At 42.4% G+C, this 16,429-nt stretch overlaps 2 protein-coding genes across 2 annotated transcripts in view; both read left to right on the top strand.

Annotated features, from left to right (window-relative positions):
• LOC138176672 (elongin-B) overlaps positions 1-16,429 on the top strand; it is a 497,250-nt gene that overhangs the window by 141,799 nt on the left and 339,022 nt on the right. The window lies entirely within an intron of this gene.
• On the top strand, positions 1,641-14,615 carry LOC138144192 (serine protease 30-like). Its single transcript, XM_069065512.1, is given in 6 exon segments — positions 1,641-1,698; positions 2,084-2,110; positions 2,846-3,011; positions 4,517-4,803; positions 11,225-11,385; positions 13,735-14,615. Coding segments are annotated over 6 exon segments (927 nt in total). The 3' UTR covers positions 13,963-14,615.

Here is a 16,429-nt window from a genome sequence, read left to right as displayed (position 1 = left end):
CCTTCCTTCCTTCCTCCCTGTCTGTCTATCCATCTATCTAATCTGTTGGTATTTCTGTCTACCTACCTGTGTTTCTCCTCTCCTCCCCATCTCCCTCTCTCTCCCTCTGTCTCTTACTCCCTCTCTCTGTCTCTCTGTCTCTCTCTGTCTCTCTGTCTCTCTCTGTTCTCTCTGTCTCTCTCTGTCCTCTCTCTCTCTCTCTCTCTCTCTCTCTCTCTCTCTCTCTCTCTCTCTCTCAGCTGAATACTCTTTAGCACCTTATTAAGGTTGTGTTTCACTTCCCCAGTAATAATGTTTGGTCCATCATTTCTAATGCAATGGTCACTCTCCTTGGTGGAGAAGATGGAAGCAAAGTAAGCAGTGTTTGGCTCTGCCTTTTCTCTCTCTGTTGTCATTCTCATAACCGCAGCATTCCCTGCCCCCCCTCCCCCCAGCAAAGGGGAAGATCTCCTTTCTTTCTTCCTTTTTATTCTCCTAATATAGATTTTCAAACCCTAGCCCTTTTTGTGGTCCTTCTTTCTCCTTCCCAGCCTCAGCTTATTCTCCCCTCTAGAACTCCTGACACACTTGTTCCAGGATGCTTTCAGTCATGACTCAGTCTTCCATTCATCTCCTTTGTTGCTTTGCCACCTCAAGGAAATTATTCCTTTGGGTTAAGCCTTCTGCTTTCCATGGAGGGAGGGAGGTGGGAAGAGGTTGCTAAAAAGGCAAATCCTCAGGGGAAGAAGAACTGCCCCCAAGCCCCAGAGCAGTGGGAATGACATTTTCATGGGATTTCTTAGAGTCAGAAGGATGGGGGTGGAAGAAATTATTTATTTCAATCCCCTCATTTTACACATAATGAAACGAAGACCCAGGCAGGCAGATTGATTTCTATTGTTGCTAGAACTTGGAATTACGAGTCCCAAGTTCAAATGCTGACTCACTCAGACATTCAGAGTCTTAATTGCTTCATCTATAAAATGGATATAATCCTACTTTCATTGCCTATGTCATAGAGTTGCAGGGGCATCTGGGATTTGTTATACAACAACACCTCCCCTCAGTGTTGCAGAGTTCAGGGACTGTAGGTGTAGAATATTGTCAGGCATTATGTTAGTTACCTAACTGCTTCTCTCTCTTTTTTATTCTTTGTTACAAGGGGTAGTTTTCTGGGGAGATGAGGGAGAAGGACTGAATTTGGAAATAAAGATGATGTAAAAACAAGACAGATTGATAAAAAATAAAAAAAAAAGAAATGTGAGCTACTTTTAAGACATTTATCCAGGATCACCTGGGGAGCAAAGTGAGATTTGAATCCAGAACTCCTGACTCTAAGCCCAGTTCTCCTTTTACTTCACTAGGGTGTCTCCTATCAGGCAACTATATTCCAAAATTGGCAGGAAGGATTGACCTGAGGGGGCATTATTTGAAAAAAAGGGAGTTACTGCCTTTCTAGTCTTTGCATGAAATTCACAAATACTTTGCCCAGAGTGGGGAAGGAGGAACAAGAGACTGAGCAGCTGGTATCGATTGAACAGGAATTCAGGGCCAAGTTCTATTTTATGACCCATCCTGCCCCTCCCTGGGGCTGGGAACCACTCCAAGGACTCTGACCTGGAAGGATGAGCTCCTCTCTGCTGTTGTGATCTGGGGTGCCCATGGGACCATCTGTCCACTCTCTCCTGCTCCCCACACTGCTGCTTCTACTATTCCATGGTGAGTGATTTCTGGGTTTGAGTGGCCCATCTCTGGGAGACTGCTCAACCCCAAGGGCTCCTCCAGCCCTTGACCCTTTCTTCCGTGTGTTCCTTGACCTTCTGTGGTCTCTTACCCCTTCCTTGGGAGAGATTCCTGGGAAACTAGGTTGTCACACAGTCTGGTGGGTACCAGAGTGGCTGGAGAGGGGAGTGGGACTGGGTGGTCCATCCAGGGGAACAATAAAAAGATGTAGGGTGGAAAGCTGGGAGAAGACCCTTTTACCTTGGCCTGGTTTCCTTTCCCTGGCAGCTGGGATGAATCCACTCCCTCAACACTTCCCAAGTCTGGGGATACTGCAATGATAATTTGGACCCTAGTTTCTTTTCTTTTTAATCTCCTTTAGGTGTCCATGGGAACAGCCTGCCAACAGGTAAGTAGCTAAGCCTGGAAAAGATAGTGAGAGCAGTCAATCTGTTGGCCTAGCCTCTGGGACAGCAATATTGAGAGCCCAATAGTGAAATCAGCCATATAGTGTCATAGAATTAGATACCCTGGGTTCAAGTCCCACTTTGGATACTTGTGTTCTCTTAGACAAACCTCATCACCCATCAGTGCTTCCATTTCCTCATTTATAAAATGTAGTGAATAATGCTTTACTTATCTCTCAGTGTCACTTGTGAGGAAGACACTTGGTAAATTGTGAAGCACTGTGTGACCTAGAATTATTACCTGAGTGCTGAGGGTTTAAGAATCCTTGGGACCTGGGAGTGAATGGTGGTTTATAAGGAAAGAGTGGGAAATAGGAATGGGTTAGAAGAGCAGGAAGGCCTCTGGGATGTTAGGGGATAGTATTTGGCTAAGAATGACCAAAATGGGGTGGCTAGGTGGCACAGTGAAAAGAGCACTGGCCCTGGAGTCAGGAGGACCTGAGTTCAAATCCAGCCTCAGACACTTAACACTTACCAGCTGTGTGAGTTGGGCAAGTCCCAACTGCCTTGTCCTCCCCCCCAAAAAAAGAATGTCCAAGATGTTCAGTATCAGAGAGTACAGTGAAGATTGCTAAGAGACTGACTTTTTGAGAGGGAAGTAGGGTCAAAGGGGAGGTCCCAAAGCCTGCATGTCCCATACTACCTGGGTGTCCTTTAAGTTTCCTCTCTCTCAACAGTGTGTGGAACCGTTAAGGTAAGCGGGAGAATTATAGGAGGGCAGAATGCCCAAGAAGGACAGTGGCCATGGCAAGTCAGCCTAAGGATCTCACCAGGGCGACATATCTGTGGAGGCTCTCTCATCCACCCAAGCTGGGTGCTGACTGCAGCTCACTGCTTTGTAAAGTGAGTAAGGACCCTGGCAAGTTGGGCTGGGTGTACCTAACTCTACCAGTGGGGAGTGGAGGACAGAGGTATCTTCAACCTTTACCCGCCACCTAGAATTTCCCACCCAAGTCCACAATTCCTAGGCTATGTAGCTTGGGAAAAGGGCAGCAAAGGGGGTGGAATGAGGAGGGAAATCTCTTCATCATTCTTCCTAACACACAGTCTCCAGGAAATTCCATTCCCCCCAGGTTCCCCCATCTAGGCATGGATACCCTTCCCTGGGTCTCAATTTTCTTATCTATAAAATATGGGGTTTTAGCTTAGATGACCACTAGGGTCCCTTCCAGGTTCAAGTCTATGGTTTTGTGAAACTTCCTGCCCCAAAGACAGATGGGGAGCTTTCAAAGTAATGAACTATGGAAGATGGAGGAGTATAATACAGGGGGTGTGATCTTGCTCTAGGAGTTGAGTTGTCCCTACTCTGCCACTTCCTGCCTCTAAAACTCCAATTCCATTCCCTTCTCTGGGCCTTAGCACCTAGCAGAGTGCCTTACACATAGGGTAGACACTTGATATTAGTAAATGCTTCTTGAATGAATGAATGATCCCAGTTCAAGTATCTCATTTTACAGGTAAACAAATGGAGACACAGAGAAAGAAAGCAATTTATACAAGGTCATGTAGCCATTTGGGAGGAGAGCCAGGATATTCATGGGCAGACAACTTTTTTCCTATATCCAATAAAACCATACTAGATAACCACTTCCATCTATAAACACAAAACCAACCATAGGTGAGGGAAGAACTCATCATATGCCTGGCAAATAGTAGGTACTTATATGTTTGTTGACTTGAAACTTGTTTACTCTGCTGAATTAATCAATCAACAAGCATTTATTAATTATAGCATTTATAGGGGGCGGCTAGGTGGCGCAGTGAATAGAGCACCAGCCCTGGAGTTGGGAGGACCTGAGTTCAAATGTGGCCTCAGACACTTAACACAAAAACTAGCCATGTGACCTTGGACAAGTCATTTAACCCCAACTGCCCTACCTTCCTTAAAATAGCATTTCTATAGCTCTTTAGGGATTGCAATGCACTTGCTATACTTCTTCTTAATTGGTCCTCCCAGCAATACTGTGAAGTAAGTACTATTCTCATCCTCATTTTATAGATGAAGAAATGGAGACTGAGAAAGGTTAACTGATTTCTTCAAGGTGATACACCTACTAAGGGTCTGAGGTGGGATTTGAACTCAGGTCTTCCTGACTCTGAGTCCAGCACTCTTAACCACTATACCACCTAACTGTCATCTATTAGATGCCAAGCGCTGTGCTCCTCCCTCCCTCCCCCCCCCCCCCGGGAATGAAACAATCCCAGTTCTTGAGGAACTTCTATTCTAACAGGGTAGAGAACAAGTATGTATATAAATATAAAGCTAATAAGTACAAATCTTAAACCAAAAAGTTAAATCCTGGGTAGTTTGGGAGGAAGAGCACTGATCAAACTCATCAACCTTTAAGCTGATCTGGTCTTTATTTCCCTTCTAGTTCCCAGCAACCCTCACACTATCAAGTCAAGTTGGGAGAATTGCAGCTGTATACAGACCCACCCAGTGCCTCCTCTGCATCTGTGAGAAGAATCATCATTCACCCTTCCTACAAATGGGGAAGCAATAATGGGGACATTGCACTGGTACAACTGGGCTCCCCTTCTCGGATCATCCCTGTCTGTCTCCCAGCACTCCAGACTGAATTCCTTAAAGACACTCTGTGCTGGGTGACTGGATGGGGAAAAACCAATGCAACAGGTAAGGCGAGGCATAGGGTGAGTTTGCTTGCCCACTTACTAATCTCCAGCCCTGAGTACTTATACCCAAATGCTTCCTCCTCCTTTGAGCATTTCCTGACTACCCCAGTACCTAGGAATCTCTCCTTCCTTTGGACTTGTGTAGCCTTAGCTCTCTGTCCCATGAATACAGCCATGATTGAACACTGCCCTTACTTAAGGACATAATGTAGTCTCCCCAGATACTCTATTCCTTGAGGACAAAGATTATATAGTATAAAGGACTCCTGGCCTAGTCAGGAGACCTGGTTTTGCATTCCAACTCCGCCACTGTTGTCATTGTTCTTCAGTTGATTTCAGTCGTGTCACTCTTTGTGACCCCACTGAGGTTTTCTTGCCACAGTAGGACTCTGCCATCAGACAGGGGAGCTTTTGTCCCAAACGCTGGGATTTTCTCAGCTGCCAGAGGTATTAGATGGGTGCCCTCTCTGAGGTCTCACACGTTTCAGCAAGCTGGACACACACCCCAGAACCTCCACCCTAGACTGCAATCCAGATCCAAGCAGGTTAAAGCAAGAGCGATTACCCCTCAGACTGGTGCTTGGTCCCCCTACACTCTGCAGGCCAGGAGCTGAAGCCCCCACGTGGGGCTGGCTGGCTGTGCTGGAGTCTCAGCAGCTTTTCGCCCTGGGGGTAAAAGCCATGCACTCCCACTTACTGGTCCCAAAGTCCAGACTGTACTGACCTCTCACTGTCCTTTGCGTCTATGTGTTGATAATTCTGGAAACAGCCACAGCTGCTGCTGATCTGGAGTCCCTCTGGCAGCAGCTGGTCAGGCCCGCCCTGGGGCTAAAGCCTCGGTGTGGGTCTGGGCTCGGCTCCCAGAGTGCTGCACTGGATTCCTGCTGGCCTGCTGGGGTGTCCTCGACAGGAGGCTAGCTTGTCTGTGTCATTTTGTGGGTTCTGCAGCTCCAAAGTTTGCTTAGAGTCCCCTTTTTACATGGTTTGGGGAGGGTGGAAGCCACAGCTACAGGAAGGTTGTGCTTCTACTCTGCCATCTTGGCTCCGCCCCCCCCCCCCCCAGGTTTTCTTGGCAAAGACACTGGACTGGTTTGCCATTTCCTTCTCTAGATCATTTTACAGATGAGGAAACTGAGACAAACAAGGTTAAATGACTTGCTCAGGATCACAGAGCTAGTAAGTGTTTGAGTTTGGATTTGAACTCAGGAAGATGAGACTTCCTAATTCCAGGCCTGGCACTCTACCCACTGTACCACTGGGCTGCCTCATCCAGCTCCACCATTTAGTCTTCACAGAACTCCAGTTCCTCTAGATTTGCCTTACCTTAGATAAATCATAGGATAAAGTATCCTAGAGTTGGGAAGGACCCTAGAGATCATCTAGCATAGGTTCATAAAGCAGGCAGTACTGCCCCCCTGGAGAGCACTGGAATGAGTCAGGGAGACAGTAGTAGCCTTTGGTGCAATTGGGGGACATTGAATAAAAATAAGGGAGTGGTGGGAGCATAAGGAACAAATAGAAGAGAAGAAAATTTTGAAAAACAGTTTTCACTTGTTTCATCTGTTGTGTAACAGAGTTAAAGTCACAGTGATTACATTATTTTCCAAATAAACATACAAAATGCATGTTATAACTGATAAGTGATCAAATCTGCTGACAGGTCTTAATGAGCAAGTGTTGGCAGATGAACCTGTCATGCATTTTTTGGAAGTCCAGCATGCATTAGCAGGAATATGTGTGTGTAATGACTTGTTTACAATATGACACTATACGGTTACATAATGCAATATTGCATCATCAAAATTTCAACACAGGAAAAAACCCACAAATTTACAATAAATTACTAAATTTAAGATGTGTTGTTTAAAAAAACCTATTGCATATTATTTTTAAATCATGCAAATTCTTTTTTTAAACAGTTAAAGAAAGTAGATTTCCAGAGGGGGTGCTGAGTAGGTCAAATAAGTTTGGGAAGATTCTAACACAAACTCCTAATTTTACAGATAACAAAACTGGGGGCCAGAGAAGAAAAGTGATTTGTTCAGGGTCACACAGTGAATTAGTGACACAACCAAATATATGTTTTTGTGATATAGCCTAGGACAGACAGTGACAACAGTTAATAAGAGTTTAGTAAGCACTTGCTTTCTTTTTTTCTTGCCAAGCATTGTGCTAAGTATTTGTGATCCAAACAAAGGCAAAAAACTGTCTCTGCCCTCAGGGAGCTTATATTCTAATGATGAGACAAACTGTAAATCGCTAGGTATATCCAGGATTCATACAGAGTAGATGGAAGGCAATCTGAAAAGAGTAATCAGAAAGACCTCTTTGGGAAGGTGGGATCTGAACTGAGTCTTGACAGAAGCCAAGGGGCATGGATGGGAGATGAAGTGTGTGAGGAAGAGCAAGCAGAACTATGTAACTGGGTCACAGAGTACTTGGCGGGAGGCAAAGCATAACGAGACCAGAACGGTTCACTAATTTATTAATTATAATTCCTTCTAATCTTTCTGCTCTGAAGATCAATCATTTGGTAGTTTAAAAATCCCATAAGTATGTTATAGGTGTCACTATAGTCAATTCTTGATTAAACCTGCATCCCCATTGTGGGAAAAAAAACGTTTTTTTAAATACTTGTATTTCCTCATGGACCATAGGAGAGCAGAGTCATAACTAAGAATCCAGCTTCTGGGTCAAGTCCGGATGGAGAAGGGAGCAGATGAATGACCTTTCCTGGGATTTCCTTTTCTCACTCCTATGGAGGCCTATGTGTACACACACATACACACACACACATATGTATATGTACTATATACCTAACAACATTATTGTGAGGAAAATGTTTTCTACATCTTCAAGCATTATATAAAATTGTTTTTTTAAGTACTATAGAAATGCAAGAATATAGTGAAGAATCTTTTACTTAAAACAAATGAATACCCTAAGAATTAGAATCATAGATATGTAATTTAAGAATTGGCTAATAGTTTCTTCCTGCTGCCAGATATTAGAAACACAGTAATATTTGTTTCTATTATTATAAAAGGTTTCTGAGTATCAAACAGAACAATATATAGGAAGTGTCCCAAAAGTCTTAGTGTAGTTTTAAGCTTTAATAACTTCTGAAGTATAAGTGTGACAAACATACAAAAAAAATTCAAAGTCATTTTGAATATTTTAAATTTTAAAGTATTGATATGTTTCTTATAAAAATTCAGCAGATGCTGTATAATTCAGCACTTCGGTTCTTGACCCCATGTGGGTCATGAGTGGAAAAAGTTTAAGAAGCTCTACAGTGAGTCTATCTAGTTGATTTTTTGAAATCTGTAAAAATTTTCATCAGCTGCTATTCCATGATTAAAAAGGATTGTTTGTAATCCTAGCCTTAAGACATTCAAAGAATAAGGTCTTGATGCATACATGACAGTTTTGATATGATCACACACAAAAATTTTAATGGAGATATATCAGGTTGCTGAAATGATCTTCTCTACTGATAACTGGTCTGAGAAAGCATCATCCAGAAACTGTCATACATAATGCATGGGTGCCCCATTTTGTTAAAACTAAAATTTAAAAATGTATCACTTAATTTACAAAAATAAATACATTTAAATAAAGTTTCAGATGATTAAAAATAAGTTTGTAGCATTTATACTTATGAAGTCATTAAAGCTTAAAACTGTATTAAGGATTTGGGGACACCATGTATGGAAGGTACTTTGTAAACTTTAAAACCCTCTATAGATGTTGGCTGTTATTACCACCACTGACAATCTTATTATTGCTTTAAGGCAATCCTTCACAAGACTGTTGTATCAGATGAAGTAACAGATGAAGAAGTACTTTGGAAAAACACTATGCATGTTAGCTATTATTTTTTTATTATTTATTATTACCGTGTTCTCCCTCCCCTCTTCGTGTGCAGTAGGGTCCTGATATGAGCTTATCTAATTGCCTTGAATTTTTCAAAATTTTCAGCTGCTGGAGTTTCCCCTCCAGCTAGAGGTCCAGGTAGTAGACCTCTAAGTGAAATTCCAGACCTGCATCTCCATCTGCCTTCAGGGCATCTTTACTGGGATGTTGGGCAAGCCCTACAAGCAGTGACCCACCAGTTTAGATCCTTCACTTGGGGGAGATACTCCTCCTCCTCTTGACATGACTATCTCTTCCTATATTACCACCCTCCATCTAATCTCTCATGTTCATAAATTGTGGTGTTATCTTTCACCCTTTCCTCTTCCATTTAATCTATTACAGAGTCCCATCAACTCTACCTACAGATTACTTCTTACAATCCATTGTCACATTCTTTGGATTCTCCCTGCCACCACCTTGGAAAGGTCCATCATTACTACCTGCCCACAGTATTGTAATCACCTCCCCATAGGTCACACCACCTCCACTTTTCCTCCTTGCAATCTACCCTTTACACCCAAGGGCAGACTTTACTTCTTTGTTCATGGATCTGGCTATCTTACTTCTCTGCCCCAAACCCTTCCATGATTCTTTAACACTTTATCCTTAATGCAATGCCCTCCACCAACTAGACTTCCAACTTACTATACTTTGTGGTAATCTCCATTCAAACCAGACTGGACTACGTGCCATCTCCCAGATATACTTGGTGCTTTCCTATCTGTCTGCTTTTGCTCACATTCTTCCTAATTCCTGCAATGCCTTCTTTCCCTATCTCTACCTGCTGAATTTCCACCCATCCTTAAACTGCTGACTCAAATGCCACTTCCTCCAGGAAGCTTTCCTTGATCTCCTGGAGATGTTAATGCCTATCCAGGCTTATACACAGAACATTGCACGTATCTCTCTGATGCACTTATCATGTATTTTTTTTTTATTGTGTGTATGTCATCTGGGGAAGTTAGGTAGTGCAGTGGATAGAGTGCTGGGTCTGGAGTTAGGAAGACTCTTCTTCCTGAATTCAAATCCAATCTCAGACATTTACTAGCTATGTGATCCTGGGCAAGGCACTTAACCCTATTTGCCTCAGTTTCCTTATCTGTAAAATGAGATGGAGAAAAAAATGGCAAACCACTCTAGTATCTTTGCTAAGAAAATCCCAACTGGGGTCATGAAGAGTTGGAAGTGACTGAACAACAACAACAGCAAAGCTTGGTCCAGGGGGACTGGAGAAGGTCTTGTGGAGTCAACTAGGACTTGAAGGGTGGGGAGGACTGGGATATGGGCATTCTAAGAGTGGGGAAGTCTAGAGGTAAGAATGAGTAGAAAGACAGTGGTCTTGGAGTCTTCAGTTTGAATCTCAGCTCCTCTATTTAACTATCTGTGTGGCTCTGATCAAGTCTTTCCCCATCTCTGGGCTTTAACTCCCACGTTTGAAAAATGAAGGGAGTTGGATTAGAGCTAGATGATTCCTTCCAGTTCTAAGATTCCATGTGATTCTGTGGCAGGTATGAGCTAGAATTTGGGAGGAGGTAGGAAGACTGGCCAGTGAGGAAACCTGCTAGTGAAGGATGACTAGGGAATAAATGAATAAATAAAATAAATGTGAATAAAACAAAATGAAAACTAATAAATAGAAAAGCATTTACTAAGCACTTTTTTTTTTAAGCAATTGGGGTTACACGGCCAGGTGTTTCTGGGTGGATGCTAAGCCTGGGATTTGATCTCCAGGTCATCCCGACACTGGAGCTGGTGCCCTTACTCGCTGTGCTACCTGGCTGCCCCAAAGATCTTGGGATGGAATGTAATGGGTTTTTTTGTTTGCTTGTTTTTTGTTTTTTGTTTTTGCTTTTTGGAGGGCAGTTGGGGTTAAGTGACTTGCCCAAAGTCATGTGGCTAGTAAGTGTGTCAAGTGTCTGAGGCTGGATTTGAACTCAGGTCCTCCTGACTCCAGGGCCAGTGCTCTATTCCCTGCACCACCTAGCCGCCCCTTACTAAGCACTTTCTATGAGTCAGGCATTGTGCTAAGTGCTGGGGATAGAAATATATGCAAGCAACACAGTGTCTGCCTTCAAGAAGATTACATTCTAATAGGGAAAGACAACACCTCAAGGGGATGAAGGTGGGAGTGACAGGATTTGGAAATGGCCAGGAATGAGCAAGGTGGCCTGGTTACAGATAGGGTGGGATCTCATTCACCTCTAGGTTAGTTAAGTCTGCCAGATGTCTCTAACACAGTTATAATTCACAATTTCCCTCACCTTAGAGCCAGTTTATAGGATCATAAATTTATATGGACCTTAAAGCTAATCAGGTCCAACTCCCTTATTTTTCAGATGAGGAAACTGAGGCTGAGAGAGAGATTAAGTGACTTGCCTAAGGGCCCACAGGTAGGAAGCAGCAGAGTTGAGATTCCAAGCCAGGTGTTCAGGCTCCAAACCCAGACTACTTAACCACTACCCAGTACTCACTGTTTATTTGGCAAAAACCTTCTCTTTCCTCAGATATTTCTTGGATTTTACAAGAAGTCCAGGTTCCCCTGATTGATGCCAAGACTTGTGATGCCCAGTACCATATCAATAACCCCATAGCCTCAGGACAAATCCTGGTTTTGGATGACATGATCTGTGCTGGATATGAGGAGGGTCAAAAAGATTCCTGCCAGGTGAGAGCAACTTCCTCTTCTTCCTCCTCCCAAGCTGTCCAGGTTCATAAACTAATAGCAGTTTCTCCCTGAATGAATGAACAGATGCATCATGCATATATGGGAAAATCATTTATTAAGCATATACTATGTGCCAAGTATGGTTCTGAATGTTGGGGATAAGGAGGCAAAAGTGAGATGGTCCCTGCCCCCAGAGAACTCACATTCTGATACATGAGGGCTAGAGGTACGGTAGTGGTAGCAGCTAGGGAAGGAAATTTTCATTTGTCAATTAGTCAGTTAATAAACATTTACTAAGCATCTACTATGTGTCTAAGTTCTAGGGATAAAACAGTCACTGCTCTCAAAAAGAGCACAGTTTAATGGGGAGAAACATGCAAACAACTTTGTAAAAGCAATCTATACATAGGACAAATCAGAAAAAATCCACCAAAGGGAGAAACTTGAATTAAGATGGGTTGGGAAAGTCTTCCTGAAGAAGATTTTAGCTCAGACTTGAAGGAGGTCTGTGGAGTCACAGGAATGGGAAATAGAGCCATAGGGCAGAGTGTTGTCGTGCCCTTTTCAATAGTAATTTTGATTTGAGTCTAGTTCCCAGACCTGGTAGAATGAAGGGTAGGATACGGAGGGTGGTGCTATACACACACTGTGGCAGTATGGATGGCAAGATATCCCAGGTTGCTTGAGTTGTTTGGATGGGAAACATGGTCTAGTAGGGCCAGCTAGATGTAGTCCTTTGGGCATGTTTGCACTAATTCGCAGGCCAATCCAATTTAGATCCAGGGTCAAATTCCAAACAGAGTACAATGACTCACTTATTGAGGGAGGCAGGCATAGTCTCTGGACTCCCTGAAGATTTTCTGAATCCCTCCGTTTTTTTTTTTCAAACTTGTCCACACCCTATGGGTCTGAGCCTGGGAAATTCCAATCTCAACCCCTAGAGTTAGAGAATGAGGTTTTCTAAAGAATCATGAAAAGCAAGGAGCTCCCATTAGGATCTGGGAAAAACAGATCCTTCCCCTGAGATCTCACCAAGACTGATGGCTGAAGCCCTGACCTGTCTCCTTCCTTTCCTCCCTCTCCAAAAACAAGATTCTCATCTGTTTGGTTTCAGTTATCACTCATCCATTTTCCTCCCCCTCCCCTTCTCCCAACCCATATACTCATTTCCAATGTCAAGCCAATCATGGTTTCTAGTAAAGGGTTATCAGTGACAAGGGAAGGGCAAACATTAATAGGAATAGAGTGCCAGACTAGGAGACCTTGATTGGAGGCCTAGCTCTCCTGTTACCTTACTGAGTGACCATGAATAATTCACTTTCTCAGTTTCCTCTTCTGGAAAATTAATGGGTGATTAGATGTGTTGGGATGAAAGTTCCTCCTTTGGAGGCTCCCCAGGGGCACCTCTTAGCCACCCCTTACTGGCTGATTGACCTCAGGTAAGCCATTTTTTGGACTCTATATGATCCCATGATATAGGATGTGTCCGAAGTCACCCAGTCAGTAAGTGGCAGAGTTGATACTTGAGCCTAGTACTTCTAACTCCAAATCCAATTCTGATTCAAGCATACCATTCTGAGCCTCATTTCTTCCTATCAGTCATAGAAGATAGTATTCTCTAGTGCTGCCTCTGTCTTTTTAGAATGCTTGCAAAATGCCCCCAGCATCCCCACTATGTGCCCTACTAGGAAATAATCTACCACCAGATAAGGGCAGGTGGGATAGTATGTATTCAGTCTGGAAACATTGTGGAGGGCTTTAAATACCAAACAGGAGCATCTGTTTTCTTGTCCTAAAATCAATCAGAAGCTACTGAAGATTCCTGGGGGGAAAAGCAACACGGCTAGACCTTTGTGACCCTGGACACATATGTAACTTCTCTTTCATAGTCTGCGTATCTGGAAAATGGAAGTTCCCCTTAATGACCTTTAAAGTCCTTTTCCAGCTCCAAATCTATTATTCTATGATTCTTCATTGGACAGAACCTTATGACATTAACAATTCAATAATTCCTCAAAATACAACAGAAAAATCATAATTTTACAGGGTTCATGTTAATCATATACTCTGGGACTGAAGTAGTTTTTCCCAAACCCCACTCCCCTCCAAATGTACAGGACTTAGATGTCCTAAGGTCTAAATATACTTCTATTATGACTAACCCTGAGTCTCTCTCTCTCTCTCTCTCTCTCTCTCTCTCTCTCTCTCTCTCTCTCCCCCTTTCTCTCTGTCTCTCTCTGTCTCTCTGTCTGTGTCTGTCTCTCTCTCTCTCTCCCTCTCTCTGTCTGTCTGTCTCTCTCTCACTTTCTCCCTCTCTCTCTTTCTGTCTTTCTCTCTCTTCCCCCCCAGGGTGACTCCGGAGGCCCCCTTGTCTGTAAGGATCAGAATACTTGGTTCCAGGTCGGGGTGGTGAGCTGGGGAGAAGGTTGTGCCCTACCCAACCGACCAGGAGTTTATACGCGGGTCCAGGCTTACACAGATTGGATTCAAACAACCGTGAACTTTGCTCCAGATATTCTTTCAGGGTCTACCTACCCTACTCTGCTGCTGACCCTGATTCTTCTCAATGTTCAATGAGATTCTTCCCACCATGCCTCAACTCTGTAATTCCAGACATCTTTTCTGTCCTTTTATTTGGACCCTCCTTAACCTCTCTGCGTCCTGGATGCTCTTTGTTCTCTGACTGATGGAAGCTACTTCTGTCTGGAGGATGGGAGAAGAAGACCACAAGCTGACATGCTCTGATAACATCAGCCCTGGGTCTGGTGTTAGTGTAACACAAGAGGGGAAGGAGACATGTCCTTATCCAAAGGGACGGAGGTCACAGTGTTTCTGGGGAAATAGCACATATAGCTCCACAGTAATGCAAGTGTTCATTCAACAATATGTCAACTGTGTGTGTGGCCCTATCTCTATATGCAGAAAAAGCTCAAGGGAGAATCTCCCTGGACTAGAGTCAACAGAAAAGGCCTCCTAGAGAATTAGTCAGCAAGAGACTTGGAATTCAGTCCTGGTTCTGTGATCAGAACCAAGTCATTTCCCTATCTGAGTTCCAGTTTCCTCTTCGGTGAAATGTTTGGTCGTTGGATCTCATACTGTATACCAAGATAAAGTCAAAATAAGTATGCTATTTAGACATAAATGGTGATACTATAAGCAACTTAGGACAGTATGGCATCATTCACCTGTCAGATCTATGGATAAAGGAAGAATTTAGGACCAAACAAGATATAAAGAACATTTCAAAATGTGAAATGGATATTTTGATTATATAAAATTTTTAAAGGTTTTGGACAAACAAAATCAATGCAAGCAAACTTAGAAGGAAAACAGAAAACTGGGAGAAAAATTTTACAGCAAGTATCTCTGATAAAAACTTCATTTCTCAAATATAGAGAGAACTGAGTAAAATTTACAAGAATACAAATCATTCCTCAGTTGATAAATAGTGAAAGGATATGAACAAATAGTTTTCAGATGAAGAAATCAAAGCTATCTATAGTCATGTGAAAAAATGCTCTAAATCACTGCTAAGTAGAGAAATGCTAATTAGAACAACTCTTAGGTACCACCTCATGCACATCAAATTGGTTAATATGACCAAAAAAAGGAAAGTGATCAATGTTGGAAGGGTTGTGGGAAAACTGGGACACTAATGTACTGGGTTTTTTTTCCACTTGTATTTATTTTATTTTTAATTTATGGAATAAGACAAGCATTTCCATAACACAGTATAATAAAAAGATGATTGCTCATGAAACTGCAAATCTATTATGTACAACTTGCTATTCCTTTTAAATGTATAATAAAGGGGCGGCCAGGTAGCATAGTGAGTAAGAGCACCGGCTCCAGTGCTGAGAAGACCTGGAGATCAAATCCTAGGCTCAGACACTCAGCACCCACCCAGAAACACCTGGCCGTGTAACCTTGAGCAAGTTACTTAACCCCAATTGCTCTGGGGCGGCCAGGTGGCTTAGTGAGTAAGAGCACCGGCTCCAGTGTCGGGATGACCTGAATCAAATCCGGGCTCAGATACTCAGCACCACACCCAGAAATAACTGGCCATGTAACCTTGAGCAAGTTACTTAACCCCAATTGCTTTAAAAAAAAATAAATGTATAATAAAGTTATCACATAAATTTCTTATTTTTTCTTTTTTTCTTCCCCCCCTCAGCCTAGAGATGACTACCATTAGACTCAAATAGACATATGTGTGTATGTATGTATGTAGAATTATTCTATACATACTTCTATTTATCAGTTCTCTCTCTAGATGCAAATGTTGTCTTTTTCATATGTCCTTTATAGCAAATTTGGATATTTATAATAGTAAAAATAACTTATTTGTTCAAAGTCATTGTCAAAACAATATTGCTATTACTGTTCTCTTGGTTCTGTTCATTTCACTCTTCATCATTTCATGCAAGTCTTCCCATGTTTTTTCCCCAATAATTGAGTTCATCATTTCTTATAGCACAGTAGTATTCCATCACAATACTATACCACTACCTGTTCAGCCATTCTCCCGTTGATGCGTATCCCTGCAATTTCTAGTTCTTCGCCACCATAAAGAGAGCTGCTACAAACAGTTTAGAATGTATAACTTTTCCTCTTTCCCCTAATCATCTTTGGAAATAGACGTAGTAGTGGTATTGCTAAGTCAAAGGGTATAGTTTCTCAGATAAAGATCTCATATCTCAAATATATAAAGAACTAAAGCACTGTTAGAATTGTAAATTGATCCAACCATTCTGGAGAGCAATTTGGAATTATGCCTCATGGGTTATAAAACTTCATGCCCTTTGATTTAGCTTCACCACTACTAGGTCTGTATCCCAAAGAGAGTTTTTAAAAAAGGAAAAAAGAACATATTTATACAAAAATATTTATGGCAGTTCCTTTTGGTGGCAAAGAATTAGAAATTGAGGTTTTGCCCATCAATTGCGGAATAGTTGAACAAGTTGTGGTATATGATTGTAATGGAATATCATTGTGTTATAAGAAATGACAAGCAGGATGATTTTAGATAAAACCTATAAAGACT

Source organism: Petaurus breviceps, unplaced genomic scaffold, assembly GCF_028583685.1.
Source record: "Petaurus breviceps papuanus isolate PSGF00001 unplaced genomic scaffold, PetGlider_PUasm1.0 138, whole genome shotgun sequence".
NCBI lineage: Eukaryota > Metazoa > Chordata > Mammalia > Diprotodontia > Petauridae > Petaurus > Petaurus breviceps.
The sequence above is the reverse complement of the archived record's forward strand: the minus strand, read 5'-3'. Positions and strand labels throughout refer to the sequence as shown.